General features: G+C 40.8%; 1 protein-coding gene across 2 annotated transcripts in view; it reads left to right on the top strand.

Annotated features, from left to right (window-relative positions):
• Positions 1-2,152: 2,152 nt before the first annotated feature.
• Positions 2,153-13,298, top strand: part of ASXL3 (ASXL transcriptional regulator 3) — a 180,430-nt gene continuing 169,284 nt past the window's right edge. Inside the window, exon 1 of one of the 2 annotated variants that reach the window (XM_043558560.1) lies at positions 2,153-2,349. In XM_043558560.1, the coding sequence (XP_043414495.1) occupies positions 2,296-2,349 (54 nt within the window). In that variant the 5' untranslated portion in view covers positions 2,153-2,295. The remainder of the gene's footprint in view (positions 2,350-13,298) is intronic. The other variant, XM_043558561.1, reaches the window with a different exon arrangement.

A 13,298-nucleotide genomic window follows, 5' to 3' on the forward strand; every position in this document is an offset into this window, starting at 1 on the left:
ATATGTTCTCTTCTGTGATAACCCGAATTGTTTATTAAAGAATAATAAGTTACCGCAAAGCAAGTGAAGAAGTATTTTCCTTTAGCTGGCTGCAAAACTTTTTATTAAGCACTATTTCACTGAAAATAACAAATTATATGCTATGGTCTGATTGCTTAAAATAGGTATTTCTGAATAGAAGAAAAAACATTAGCATGAGAGTACTTTGAAATGTATCAATTACTTTAGTTATAAAGAGAATTGTTGAAAATAAAAGCAGATGTGAACGTGATTCAAATTTAATATATTTGAAATGTAAAGTAAAAATATAATACACCTGGATAGAGTTATGCAAATTGCATGGGTAAATTTTTCCCCTAGGGATAACTTCAGTGTGTTCTCTAAATCCTTTAAAAAAAAAGAAAGTAGGAAACTGGAGGTAATTTTGAGATGTTTCCTTCAAAGGATGCATAGCTTTTTCCTATTATAATGAATTAATAAAGTAAATATTTTAAAAGAATTAAAATAATCAGCTCTTTATGGTTGTGAACGGCCTCTGCTTAATTTTTAGTAATTGAACATTTCTATTACTTCAGTCATTTGACACTATTCTCAAAGGAATCACCTTACTAGTATCGTTCTCATTCTTGGGCATATGTTTTTTCAGTAGATGTAGATGTTCATTTCTAGTTAGGGGTATTTATTTTTAAGTATTGCAGTTTAGAGTAATAGAAACAGCATGGGAGTAGGGTCAAAAGATTTGGGTTCGGTTCTTAAAACTGATTTAGCAAGAGATCTCACGTGCAATGTAATGTTTTTGAGTTTCACTTCCTCCGTGCAGTAGACATAAAGATCTATGTTTGAGTGCCTTGTTTTGAAAGGGTCAAATGAGATAATGTATATGAAAAAACTTCAAGTACTATTTACATACCATTATTATCACATTTAGGAAATAACCTTACATAAATAATCCAGTATGAGTGCCCTCTTTGTTTTTTAGATACTTAAGATAAATACACGCAAAATTAATGTGTAGGTCATAGGACCCCTTCTTTTCTTTGCTTAACAGTAATTTTCTTGACCTAAACAATTTACCAGTGGTCTAAGAAGTTGGAAAGGTTATAATAAACTTTCAAGTCTTAACATAACATTTTGTAGTTCGCTAACAAGGTTAACAACCCAACTCTTCATGCATCCCAAACCCGGCAATTATAAATAATTTTAAAAACACGCAAGCGTTAGCTGTGCCGTTGTTTACATATGCCTCACGTTTTACGCTATGGGATGATGACCGTACGATATTTAAACATAATTAGCGTTTAGGCACAGCAAGGCACCGCTCCACGGCCACATCTCTCTGGTCTTGCATTGTTTAAGACCATGTAGATGGTTAATGTTGAGTCAAGTTGCACATTCGATATGAGTTCTGTTAAGAGGCTGGTTTTGTACCCTTGCAGCAAGGCTCTGGGAATCCACTCAGCCAAGCAGAAAAGGGTTAAAAGAGTCCAGCAGAGGGAAGTAGTGCGGAGTGAGTATGTGAGAATGTGTGTGTGTGTGTGTGTGTGTGTGTGTGTGTGTGCGCGCGCGTGAGTGAGTGCGCGTGAGTGAGTGTGAGCGCACAGGACAGAAGCCTCGAGTTGCGGAACGGACTTGTACACAAGTTCCAAAGGCTACCGTGTCTCCGGTTCTCCGCCCTCGCGGGCCCCGGGGCCACGGCCTGCACCCAGCGGGCAGCGCCCCGTGGACCTGGGGGGCTGGGCTGGAGGGAGAGGGGTCTCGCGAGGGTTTCAGGGCGTGGCTGGGGTGGGGGGCGCGCGGCGAGTGTGCGCGGGTGTGCGCGCGCGAGAGGGCGAGTGTGAGCGCGGCGAGTGTGAGCGCGGCGAGTGTGCGGCCGCGTCGCCATTCCCCGTGACGTCAGAGTGTATTGTTGTGAGCGGGGCCGAGCGGAGCATCCCCGGAGCTGTCACCGCGGCGGCCGCGGCGGCGGCGCAGCGCGAGCCCCGCACGAGCGAGCCCGGCCGGCGCCGCCCCCGCCCCTGTCTCCGGCCCCGCCGCCGCCGCCCCAGCCCCCGCCCCCGGCCCGCCCGCCCGCCGCGCGCCGCCGCCGCCGCCGCCGCCCGCGCGCCCCCACCCACCCCACCCCACCCCCTCGCTCCATCCCTCCCACCCGCCGCCGCCGCCGCCGCCGCCCGCGCGCCTCCCCCCGCGGAGCGAGTGCGGGTCACCGGGTCACTGGGTCATTGTCTCCGCGCCCGAACCCCGAGCACCCCGTGGAATCCCCCACGTCATCATCAGAACCATCAATGAGATGCAAACATGAAAGACAAGAGGAAGAAGAAGGACCGCACCTGGGCCGAGGCTGCCCGCCTGGTACGTACCGCCCCCCGCCCGCCGCCCGCGCGTCCCGCCGGCCCCGCCGCTCGCCCCGCGCCGGCCCGCGGCGGCGGAGACGGCCACTTCCAGCCCGAGCCGCCGCCCGCTCGCCGGGCTCCTGCTCTTTGTTATTCTGCGGGAGTGGGCTCGCCCAGGGGCCCCTGTGTGTGTGTGTGTGTGTGTGTGTGTGTGCGTGCGTGCGCGCGCGGAGGGGCGCAGCGATTATCTCGGGGAGCCCCGCGCCAGCGGCGCCCGGGACCGCCCGGGACACTTCTCCCGGTACTTCGCTCTCGGGGCTCGGCTGTGCCTTCGCCACGGGTGAATTTCCGAGCGCTCGGCCCGCTCGACTTCCCTCTCTGCCGCTCCGGAGACCTTTGTGTGGCAATTACCACTCCCTCCCGGCCCCTCCACCTCCCGGAATTTCATCAATAACTCTCTGTGCACGGTCTGTGTGTGTGTTCGGCGTTTGTGAGTTCATACATTTTACACGTGCATGCACGGTGTGTGTCCGACACGGACTTGTGGGGCGTGTGCATGTGGGCTAGGTCGTGCGTGTCCGTGTGCCGCGTCGTGTGCATTATGTATGCACACTGATACGTGCATGTTTTGTGTGGATCAAGTTCGTTTGTGTTTTGTAGGTATTGTGTTCTGCTCGATGTTTGTGTGTACATTCTGTGCACGTGTGTGCAATTTGTGAGTGTGTGTGTCGGGGCGAGTGTGTGTGTGTTTGGTGAAGTTGGGTCAGTGTCATTTGTAGTGGGAGGTTATTAAGAGTGTGCAGCTAGGTGTGTTTTAATGCTGGCTTCCTGGGCGGTGTTACTTGGCTGCTTTTCTTTAACCTTTCGGAGCTTACGTTTTAATCATCGAAAGAATGTCTCTATAGAAATGCTGGTTGGCAGAGGGGCGTCGGCGTCTTTGGTTTGATGCATGTGTATGTGTGGGTTTCTTTCTTTCTTTTTTCTTTCTCTCTCTTCTTTTTCTTCTTTTAAAGGACAGCTGTAAACGGATTTTTAAAAAGGATATTTCTGTACTGTGTGCCTCACGGGAATGCAAAGCATTACATTTGAAGCTCAGCCTTTCAGGGTTTCGGCTGCATAAATTAAATATTTACTTAGCAACTTACTATCTTTTATAAATTGGCTGAAAGAAGGCAGACTGCATGCAATATGGGGGGGGGGCGGGAGAGGGGGCGAGACCAAAGAACATGTTATTGGGTTGACTTTGTAAAGATTGTTTTACTATGACTGTGGGTTGTTTTTTGTTTTGTTTTGTTTTAAAGCTTTTGAGTAACTACATCATGCTCAAGGAGAACATTTGTCAAAAGTAATTATCTGAGTTTGGTTGAAGGGCCTTACTGGTTTGTCTCTGGATTGGAGCAAGGGGTTTTAAATAATTGACCCTATTACCCTAGGAAGAAGTGACAGAAGTCCTTTTTAATTGCAGTCTAGTTATTGGAAGCTGGAGTGGCTAGGCCCCTTTACCTCATCTCTTAATTTGTAGTAGTGTATGTTATGATTTCTCCCCTTATCTGTGATTGTGTTAATTACTGAATCACTCACTGTCTGTGGATGAATGGGCAGGTGATAGTCATTGTCTAATGAACTGCATCTGGGAAAGGAAACTTATCTGTGAGGAATATGTGAAAAGTAAGCAGTACGTGTTAAGTAGATGCCAGATTGATGTTATCACTGAATTTTTGCTAGAGCATAGTACATTACTTATTGTTTGCTCAGCCATTAATTCAGAATTGTGTGGGGGTGTGCAGGGCTTCTGAAAATGCATTATTCAGTTTCCTTGGAGTGGCAATCAAGTATTATTATAGAGCTTCAGTGTATGTGTTTTAAACAAGCGAAAGAGTTGACTTATAAATATTTTAAAATAATGATTCATGAATTACCTATATCTGCTTGCAGAGAATTATTTAATAAATAACATTATTCTGATGGAATTTAAAGCTAACCATTTGTATTCAACAGTATTTGTTACTGTTCCTGAAAGGACTGTGCTTTATTTGATCTAATCATAATAGATCTGTATTGATAAATCTTGAGATGGATTTTTGAGTCGCATCTTTTTGTTAAAAGTTGCCTTTTCCTCTTGCAAAGTTCATTGATGGGAAAAGACACACTAGGAGTCATCAACACAAAAGAATTAATGATAGACCAGATGTCTCTATTTTAACCAGACATATTGAACTAGTAGTTATGGTAATTTTTCAATTTGGTTCAAGTTATTTTTCCCCTGGTAGTTGCACAAATGTGTATGTATTCAAAATGTGACAGTTGAAATAAAATACTGAATGAAATAGCAAGTAATTGTACCGGAAATATCTTTCTCAGGAATTTGTGATTTGTAATTGTGGCTTTATGATCATTCTTAGCTTACTTCGTGAATAAAAGAGAAAAGGATCCATTTGGGCAATTGTGACTTTTCAGTATTTTCTTTATGATTATATGAATACATATAGACTTAAACTCTCTTACCAACTTGCATGAAAACCATTTTTACTCTTATAGTTTTAATTTACACTCATTTAAAAAGTAATGCCTTTTGGGAGGGCATTTCTGTGATATAAAAATACTATCGTTACATATTTTACACTGCCCCTACTGCTTTTGCTGTGGTTGTTGTTATTAAGGACTTTTAGCCTTTTCTCAAGACATCAAGTGTTAAACCAGGTGTCTGATTTTAAAAGTAGAGACTAAGGATGAACGGAAAATATGCATGTGGTTCTTGCAATATAGGAACTGAAAGGAGAGAGTATCCAAATTAATATTAAGAATAACCTTCCAATCATATAGTATATAATATAGATCTCCTACTGGAGTGTGTGCGTGAGAGAGAGATTATCTTGAAAGAGAGGGTTTCGGGAGAGGAAATGCAAAATACATTTTTTGAACTGTGACCAAAAGCTTATGTTTAAATGTAGTTTTGCATTCATTTTTAAGAAAAAAAATATGGAAGAAGAATGGTTCTCTGTAGAGTAAGAACTTCCAGTCGACAACAGAAATTTTGTTTTCTTTCTTTGTGAGAAAAGTGTATGGTTCGTAAATCTGCAAACTCTGAGTGGCAACTCCAGGGATTTTGCTTTAGATAGAGGTGCAGCTATCAAGCCCTACCAGTTTTCTTGCAGAAGTATGTAGTGTGTGTATGTGGTGAGCTTGCTTAGCTCAGGAAAGAAGGAATGGTAGTATAATTTTTCTGTATTTTCAGGAATGTCGTGATTATTAACAGGGTGCCATTTTAAAGCAGTAATACCACATCTTTTTTTTTCTTTCTCTTTTTCTTTTCTTTCTTCTTTTCATTTTTTTTTCCTGCCCTGCATCAATTGCAGAAATTTCAGCCTTCAGCCTCCCCACTCCCCCTCAGCCTTCTGCAGTTGTGGTGGTTACTTTGCGCATTGCCATTTAATATGGAGGCTGCTCCCAAACCAGATGCATTTTCATTCGTTTTATCTGCTCTTCTAAGGTTATAGAGTCTCAGAGGATCCCACAATCACATGGAAGTATCTTCTGTCTTAATATTTGTAGACCACAATAAGAATAAAAATCAAAACCATAACTCATGTCGAGCTGGGGCTTTGACTTTAATCCTTTTGACTTTTATCTCAAGTCTTCACTCTGTTACTATAAATACAGTTTAAACCATTGTGAAAGGATCTTCATGCTTCTTTGTAAAAAATGGGGATTTGACAAGACTTTGTTTTACTGCACTAAGGGGTTTCTTTGTTACTGGCTTAACACAGAACATACTGTTATTTATATATTTATTCTAGGTTAATTTTTTTTTGACATGCGAAAATGTTGCTTTGAGAAGTGCTTTTTGATAGTTTCATCACTTTGTTCTATAGGGAATGCTGCTGGTAAGATAATGATTCAATGTATTAATTTGTTCCCTGGGTTTCTTCTGTTTGTTTCATTCCTTACAATCTTTGTTTAGTCTCACTGGCACCTGAAAATAAATCTTAACAATCTTCAATAGCTTTGTGCTTGGTAACATGGCTGATTTATTTGCTTGTAGTTTAGGTACATTCCCAAAGATAATGACTATTAGTAGGGCTTTTTTTTTTTTTTTGTAGTTCAAGGTGACCTTTGGGGAAAAAAATTTAATGGCAAATTTGCCTCATTCTTAGGAGAAAACAGATACATATCTCTTTATGCCATAGCAGAGTTACTGAAGGTTTTAAGTAAATTGAAATTTTGTAAATCATATTCTATTAAAAATTAAGTGGGGGTTATTAATTAAAGGAAATCTGTGTGAATCTTTAGCACAGACATTCTTTTGCATAATGCATTATATGCTAAATAAACTCTTAGGGTTTCTGTGAAATAAAGCCAAATGGCTTTGGTAGCTGTTAAAATAGAAAACAATTCATAATTGTTAACTTAACTGGTTGCCTTGTCTTTTGTCTTTGTGTTTTAGAAATAAATATAATTATTCAGGAATGATGAACATGGGATGGAGGAGAGAGCATTGGTACTGGTTTTGGCATTTTCTCACTGTGCTGCTGGTGCTTAGATTTCAGGTTTTGATCAGGCCTTCACAGTTGAGAACGTTTTGACTTGTGATCTGAGGTAAGCCCCAAAGGTGCACATGAGCGTAATCGTGACGGTGATTATTGGCTTATGAGCCTGGCTAACGTATTTGGCAAATGGAGTTTTATTTTCATTCGCTTACATTTCCATTGGTTTGATTCAGCTGTTTTCTATCATCCGTACATGTAACATCATCTCTTTATGTTTGCATCTCATCATCTCTTCTTTCAGATGTGGAACCTAAATTTTCGTTTTGCAATTTGAAAGATGGAAAAGAGTTTAGCAGTCTCTCTGCCTGTTTTGAGTTTCCAGTTGGGAAAAACGTGTTTGAAATAAATGAGAAATGTGAACTTAGGCCTAGTGTTTGGGTTGTTAATTTTTTATTTCCTGCTGACATGAAAGGGAATTTTAAGAATTGATTGTTTCTTAAGTTTTTCTCTTCTTCAAGAAATTCTTTGGTAGCAGATGATTCCTCGGATGTCAGAAATGGACTCTTGGCATGCTGTCACTTTTAGACTTGTAGAGTCATACCTGTAAAGGAATTTCACCAGCGAAAAGCAAACTTACAAAGTAATGAAGTTTAATGTTTAATTATGTAATAGTGTCAACTTTCACTGAAATGCACTGGGAATGTGCAGTATGGTCCCTAACCTTTTTGAGGGTTTCTCCATAGGCAGCTCGAATGCTAGGGAGGATACAAAGATACACATCTTCAAGGAGTGTTGAGTTCAGTAGAGGAGACGAGGAACACTGGAGGAAGACTGTGCAGACACCATCTGTAGGTGTCACATGAATGATCAAGCAGGTGCTAGTTTACAGATTCACAGAAGGGAGAAGCTGTGTGGTATGAGGTGACTGCAGAAGGCTTAGCGGATTAGGTGAAATTGGGCTTGTCCTTGAAATATGAGTAAGATTGAACAGGTCATGAGAGGAGCACATTCTAAGAAGAGAGCCCCGCAGGCCAGAGGACGGGTTCAGGAGGCAACGCGCAGACAAGTCTAGAAATATCTGAAGACTTGAGAGGGTAGGCACTCAATAAAGTTGAAAATTACATTGTGGCCAGATTGGGGGGAGGGGATTTGCAAGTGATTTTAGGACAGTTGGACCGTGTAAGTTGTTGCATGGGGCTGGTGCGATAGGTGCTAGTTAGAAATAGGATTTTTTTTTTTCAAAAACACAAAATAGAATGACTGTCTCTTGTACAGAGAGGGGACACCAGTGGTCTGGGGATGTCTCTGAATGCTTCCGTTACTTGATAATAGAGTCTGAAAACAAAATTGATGTTAGAAATATTTTATTTCAAAGAACACAACTTTATTCTGTCCATTGCCTTTGCCAAATGATGCAAAGTAAACATCAGTGAGTAATGTGCATTCCGTTTGTAGAAAACATACACAGGGCACTGTCTCTTGAGATCAGTAGGTAGCTAGGGTTATTTCAGTAACTCAGTCTCCACATGTGTGGTTTAATGATATGCCCAATATCATCACCCTGTCTATAAGGAGCAAGGCTGGCACAGGATTAAAAAAAAAATACTGTGTCGTGTCTCTCTGATTTGTAGAAACTAACACAGGCACTTTAAATGATGTGAATTTAACTGATTTGTTGCATGGAGACATAGGGAGGATCCAAGCCTACATCAGACTTATTATTTCCTGCTTTTCAGATTGCCTGCTTTTCATTTCTCTCTCTCTCTTTCCTTTTCGTTAAGTATCTGCACAAAATTATTATTATCATTAATTTATAATTTAAAATCCTCCCGGCACCCCTCCTGCAAAGGTTGTCCATAGCAGATCCTGGCTCCTTTCTGATAGGGCAAGGAGGAGGGGCATCTGTATAGAACCACTTTCAGCTATTTGCCAGCACTGAGTGCCTTGATTGTTCTGCTTTTGTCCCTGCACAGTTGGTAGCTGTGGAAATCTAGCCCGGATTGAAACTTTCCCTGAAGAGCCCTTGGGGAACAAATAGAAACATTATATGATTAGCCACATTGTTTTCATTATTAAACAAATCTACATAAAAGGGTAGCAATTAACAGCTTTATCAGCCTGAACTTAGACACCTACCTCTCTTCTCCCCTCAGTATTCCCACTTGAAGGGGTAACAATTAACTGTTGCTGGTTTTAATGTCAGCAACTGACAACATTAAATTGGGAATAGGCACTTCTCCTGGTTGATTGACATATAGCCCTCTGACACATTCTTATGTGGTTTAAGGCAAATGCATGCCCTGGGGTTAGAGCCAAAGGGCTTGTCAGAACATTGGCTTTAATAGCTAAAATGTATAACTTAAATGACATCCAAGACCTTAGTCTTTGGTGGAACTTTTAGAACCTCAGGAATCTTGCAAGGCAGTGCAATCTATACTTAGTGGACACAGAACTTGCAAAAAATTTTTCTAGGTATATAGATGTATAATTTATTTTATAATAGTTATTTATCATGGGTTTATTTTGCATGTCTTTAGCATAAGTTAGTCCATGAAAAACTATGTAATGATGTTTAAAAGAATTCCAAAATTGCTATTTGACAAGGGTTCTATTCTTCAGTTATGTGGTTGTTGATTTCTGAGTATATTATTTATGACTTAAGGGAGGGAAAATAGGATGGACCCTCTTCACCTTATTCAGAAGACATGACATTTCAAAGATTTTGTTAACTATAAGGCATTAGAACCTATTTTACAGTTTCAAAGAGTTAGAAATTGAGGTAGGATCTTTGGGCTTATTTTCCAGATCAGTCATAGAGAATGCATGATATAGTGAAGCCATTGGTTATTCTTAGTTTCTTTTTAATGTCAAAGGTAAATGACTGCATATATAATTTGTACATATATGAAGACCTTTTTTTAAAAACAAAATTAATGCTTATTTATTTTAGAGAGAGAGAGCGTGAGCATGAGTGGGGGAGGGGCAGAGAGAGAGGGAGACACAGAATCTGAAGTAGGCTCCAGGCTTAGAGCTGTCAGCACAGAGACCCACATGGAGCTCAAACTCACAAACCATGAGATCATGACCTGAGCCAAAGTCGGATGCTTAACTGACTGAGTTAACCAGGCACTCCTGTCAAGACCTTGTTGACAAGGCTGAATAACTGAGTTGTTGTCTGGACCATCAGGACTCTGTATGATGCCCTTTCAGTGCTCTGAAACTCAGTTTCAGTGAGGGAAGGGATCCTCACACATTCAACAAGCAATTCTCAGACACTATCAGGGTATCCGAGTATTCAACTCAGTTCTGGCATTATCTATCCAGAGACACCATCAGATTCAACAGGTTAAGGGTTCAGTCCTGTAAGCGTTGTCCCCTACCCACTTCAGAAGTCAAGAGCAAGTCCCGGTGGCTGTTACTTGTGCTTCTGACTGACCTACCGACTATAGACTGGAAGTTCCAATGACTCCATGGACGTCAGAGGCCAGTTGCAAGTCTAGGTTGCTACCTGTACTTACAACCAGCTGTAAATCAGAGCTTCCCATGACCTGTTTCTCAGGTTAGATTAATTTGCTAGAACAGTTCACAGAACTCAGAGAAACATTTTAATTACTAGATCACTGGCTTATTATAAAGGATATAAGTCAGGAACAGCCAGATGAAAGAAATGCATAGGCTAAGATATGGAGAAAGAGCTTGGGGCTTCCCTGCCTCTCCAGGTGAGGCACTCTCTGTCTCCACGTGCTCACCAACCCAGAAGCTCTCTGAACTCTGCCCCTTTGGGTTTTCCTGGAGGCTTCAGTACATAGTCACGATTGGTTAAGTCATTGGTCATTGGCACTTGATTCGACTTCCAGCCCCTGTTCCCTTCCCCAAGGTCAGGGGGTGGAACTGAAAGTTCCAGCCTTCTAATCATACGGTTGCCTCTATTGCCAACCAGACCCCATCCTTAGGTGCTTTCCAGGAGGCACCTCATTAGCGTCATGAAAGATTCTTTTATCATTCTCAACACAAGAAATTCCAAGGTTTTGGGAGCTCTGTGCCAAAACAGGACAAAGACCAAATCACCCCTTCCAGCCTAAACGTCCCTCCACCAGGCGCACACAATAGATGATCTTATTTTAAAAAGTATTTATAAGAAAATCTCTTTACTTGAAAATATGTTATATCTTCAAATTCTTGCAACCAGAAGCAGTCTTTTCCTAAATCCTTTCTGTTTAATTTCTTGTCTCTTTTAAAACAATCCAAGAAATTAAATTAAGTCATTTTGCAACAAACCTCTCTGATACTCTCCTTGTTCTCTTTCCATCACTATTCTTAGGCTTGCTTGCTTCTCCTTCTCTCAGTTTCCGCTTTAGTGTTGGTGTATCTCAGAATGCTGCCTTCCCTCTCCTTTTTATTTTCATTTTCCTCCTCTCCTTTGGCCATCTAACCCTTCCTCAGTGGCAATTCCCTCATGATGAGAGCTCCATCTTTGAGCTTTCCCTATATTTTGGACTTATATTAACAAATCCTTTTATTATAGGATATATTCTGGAGATTTTAGATGAAATGTATCTAGTACAACAATACAATCTAGTACAAACAATAAATGTTTATTTATTAGATACTTTCCACAATTCTGGAGATTTTAGATGAAATGTATCTAGTACAAACATTTATTAGATACTTCCCACAAAAGTGTACGTTGGGCACACAAAGAGAAATATGACCACATTCTTGTCTGGGATGGGGGAAACTTATCTATGTGTACCTAAACATATGGTGTCTGCAGGGAGTTGTAAATTCTGTCTTAATTATAGCTCACATTTAGCTCTTCCTCTTTTCATTCACTAAATTTTACATAGTTCTGACCTTCCAACTAATTTTGTCTCTACTTTTAAAAATCTTACAGAGGCTGTATTTCTCTTTCTAGTAGATCTGATCTTACTGAATCATTCCTCTGCTTAAAAACTCTTGTGATTATCTTCATGTTAAAGAACAACAGGTCATAGGAAGCCCTTTTCAATATTGGAAACAATTGTGATTGCTTTTCCTCATAACATGAGGAATTTCACATGTCCATTATACATCACAACAAATGTTCTAACTTCTACTGCCTTATGTAGATTTATTTTGTATTCTTTTAAAACACAACAGAGGTAGTTAATTAAATTTATCAAGAGGAAGTGAATTTTCAACATTTTATCTGCCTCTTTCTCTCTTTTTTTTTTTTTTTTTTGGTAAATTGCCTCCTGTAACAGCCTTTTTTTAAATTAAAAAAAATTTAATGTTTATTTACTTTTGAGAGAGAGAATGAGACAGAGTACGAGTGGGGAGATGCAGAGAGAGAAGGAGACACAGAATCTGAAGCAGGCTCCAGGCTCTGAGTTGTCAGCACAGAGCCCTATGTGAGGCTGGAACTCACAAGCTGTGAGATCATGACCTGAGCTGAAGTTGGACGCTCAACCGACTGAGCCACCCAGGCACCCCCCCCCCTTTTTTTAATGAGGGGCTCTGGGTTTGTTAACAGTCTTTGTATATCTGAAATGTTTTTGTTTTGCCCACCCCTTAAGAAATCTTTTTTTATTATACTTTAACATTTTGAAGAAATTATAGACTCCCATGAAGTTATAAGAATTAAAAAAGAGAACCATGAGCAAATTGCTACATTCTCTCCCTGTAATTCATACTCTCTCCCTAAATCTTTCCTATCCTCATAAATTTAATCTGAACACAGTCCAGATTGGGTGTATAAAAGTGGCCAAGAGCAGCCTTTAGGAAGATTATCCCCCAAATATGTAGATTACAGTTCAAAAAGCGATCTCTAACACAGCTCAGCACATCTTTTTCTTTTAAACTTAAGTATTTATTTATTTTGAGAGAGAGAGAGAGTAGGGAAGGTGCAGAGAGAGAGGGAAAAAAAAGGGGGAAGGGTAAAGAGAGAGGGAGACACAGAGATTCCCCAGTGTGGGGGCTTGAACCAATGGACCTGAGATCATGACCTGAGCGGAAATCAAGAGTCAGACACTTAACCGACTCAGCCACCCAGGTGCCCCTCAGCACATCTTTTATTAAAATAAAAGTAGAGAACTTGATAGGAAAAAACTAAAAGGTACAATGTTGTCACCTTTGAGTGATAATTTAGCTAGTTACAAAAGTCTTAACTGACAGTTTTTACCCTTAATATTTTGGAAATGTTTCTTCATTATGTTCTTGTGTCAGTGGTTGTGATACTGTGGCTGAGGTGAGTTTGTTAGTTTTTAAGAGGTGATATGCTTTTGTGTCTGGGAGTTCTTGCAAGTTCTGTTTATCCTTGAAGTTCTGTAGTTTTAATACTCTATCTTAAGTGTTTTTGGATAGATTTATTTATTTTCCATGAGACTGTGTGTGTATGTGTGTGTGTGTGTGTGTGTGTGTGTGTGTGTGTGTGTATTTTAGAGTATACTCGTGCTTTTTTATGTTTTAAAATTTTAATCATGTTGTAGTACAGAAACTTAAT

This window comes from Prionailurus bengalensis, chromosome D3 (assembly GCF_016509475.1).
Source record: "Prionailurus bengalensis isolate Pbe53 chromosome D3, Fcat_Pben_1.1_paternal_pri, whole genome shotgun sequence".
NCBI lineage: Eukaryota > Metazoa > Chordata > Mammalia > Carnivora > Felidae > Prionailurus > Prionailurus bengalensis.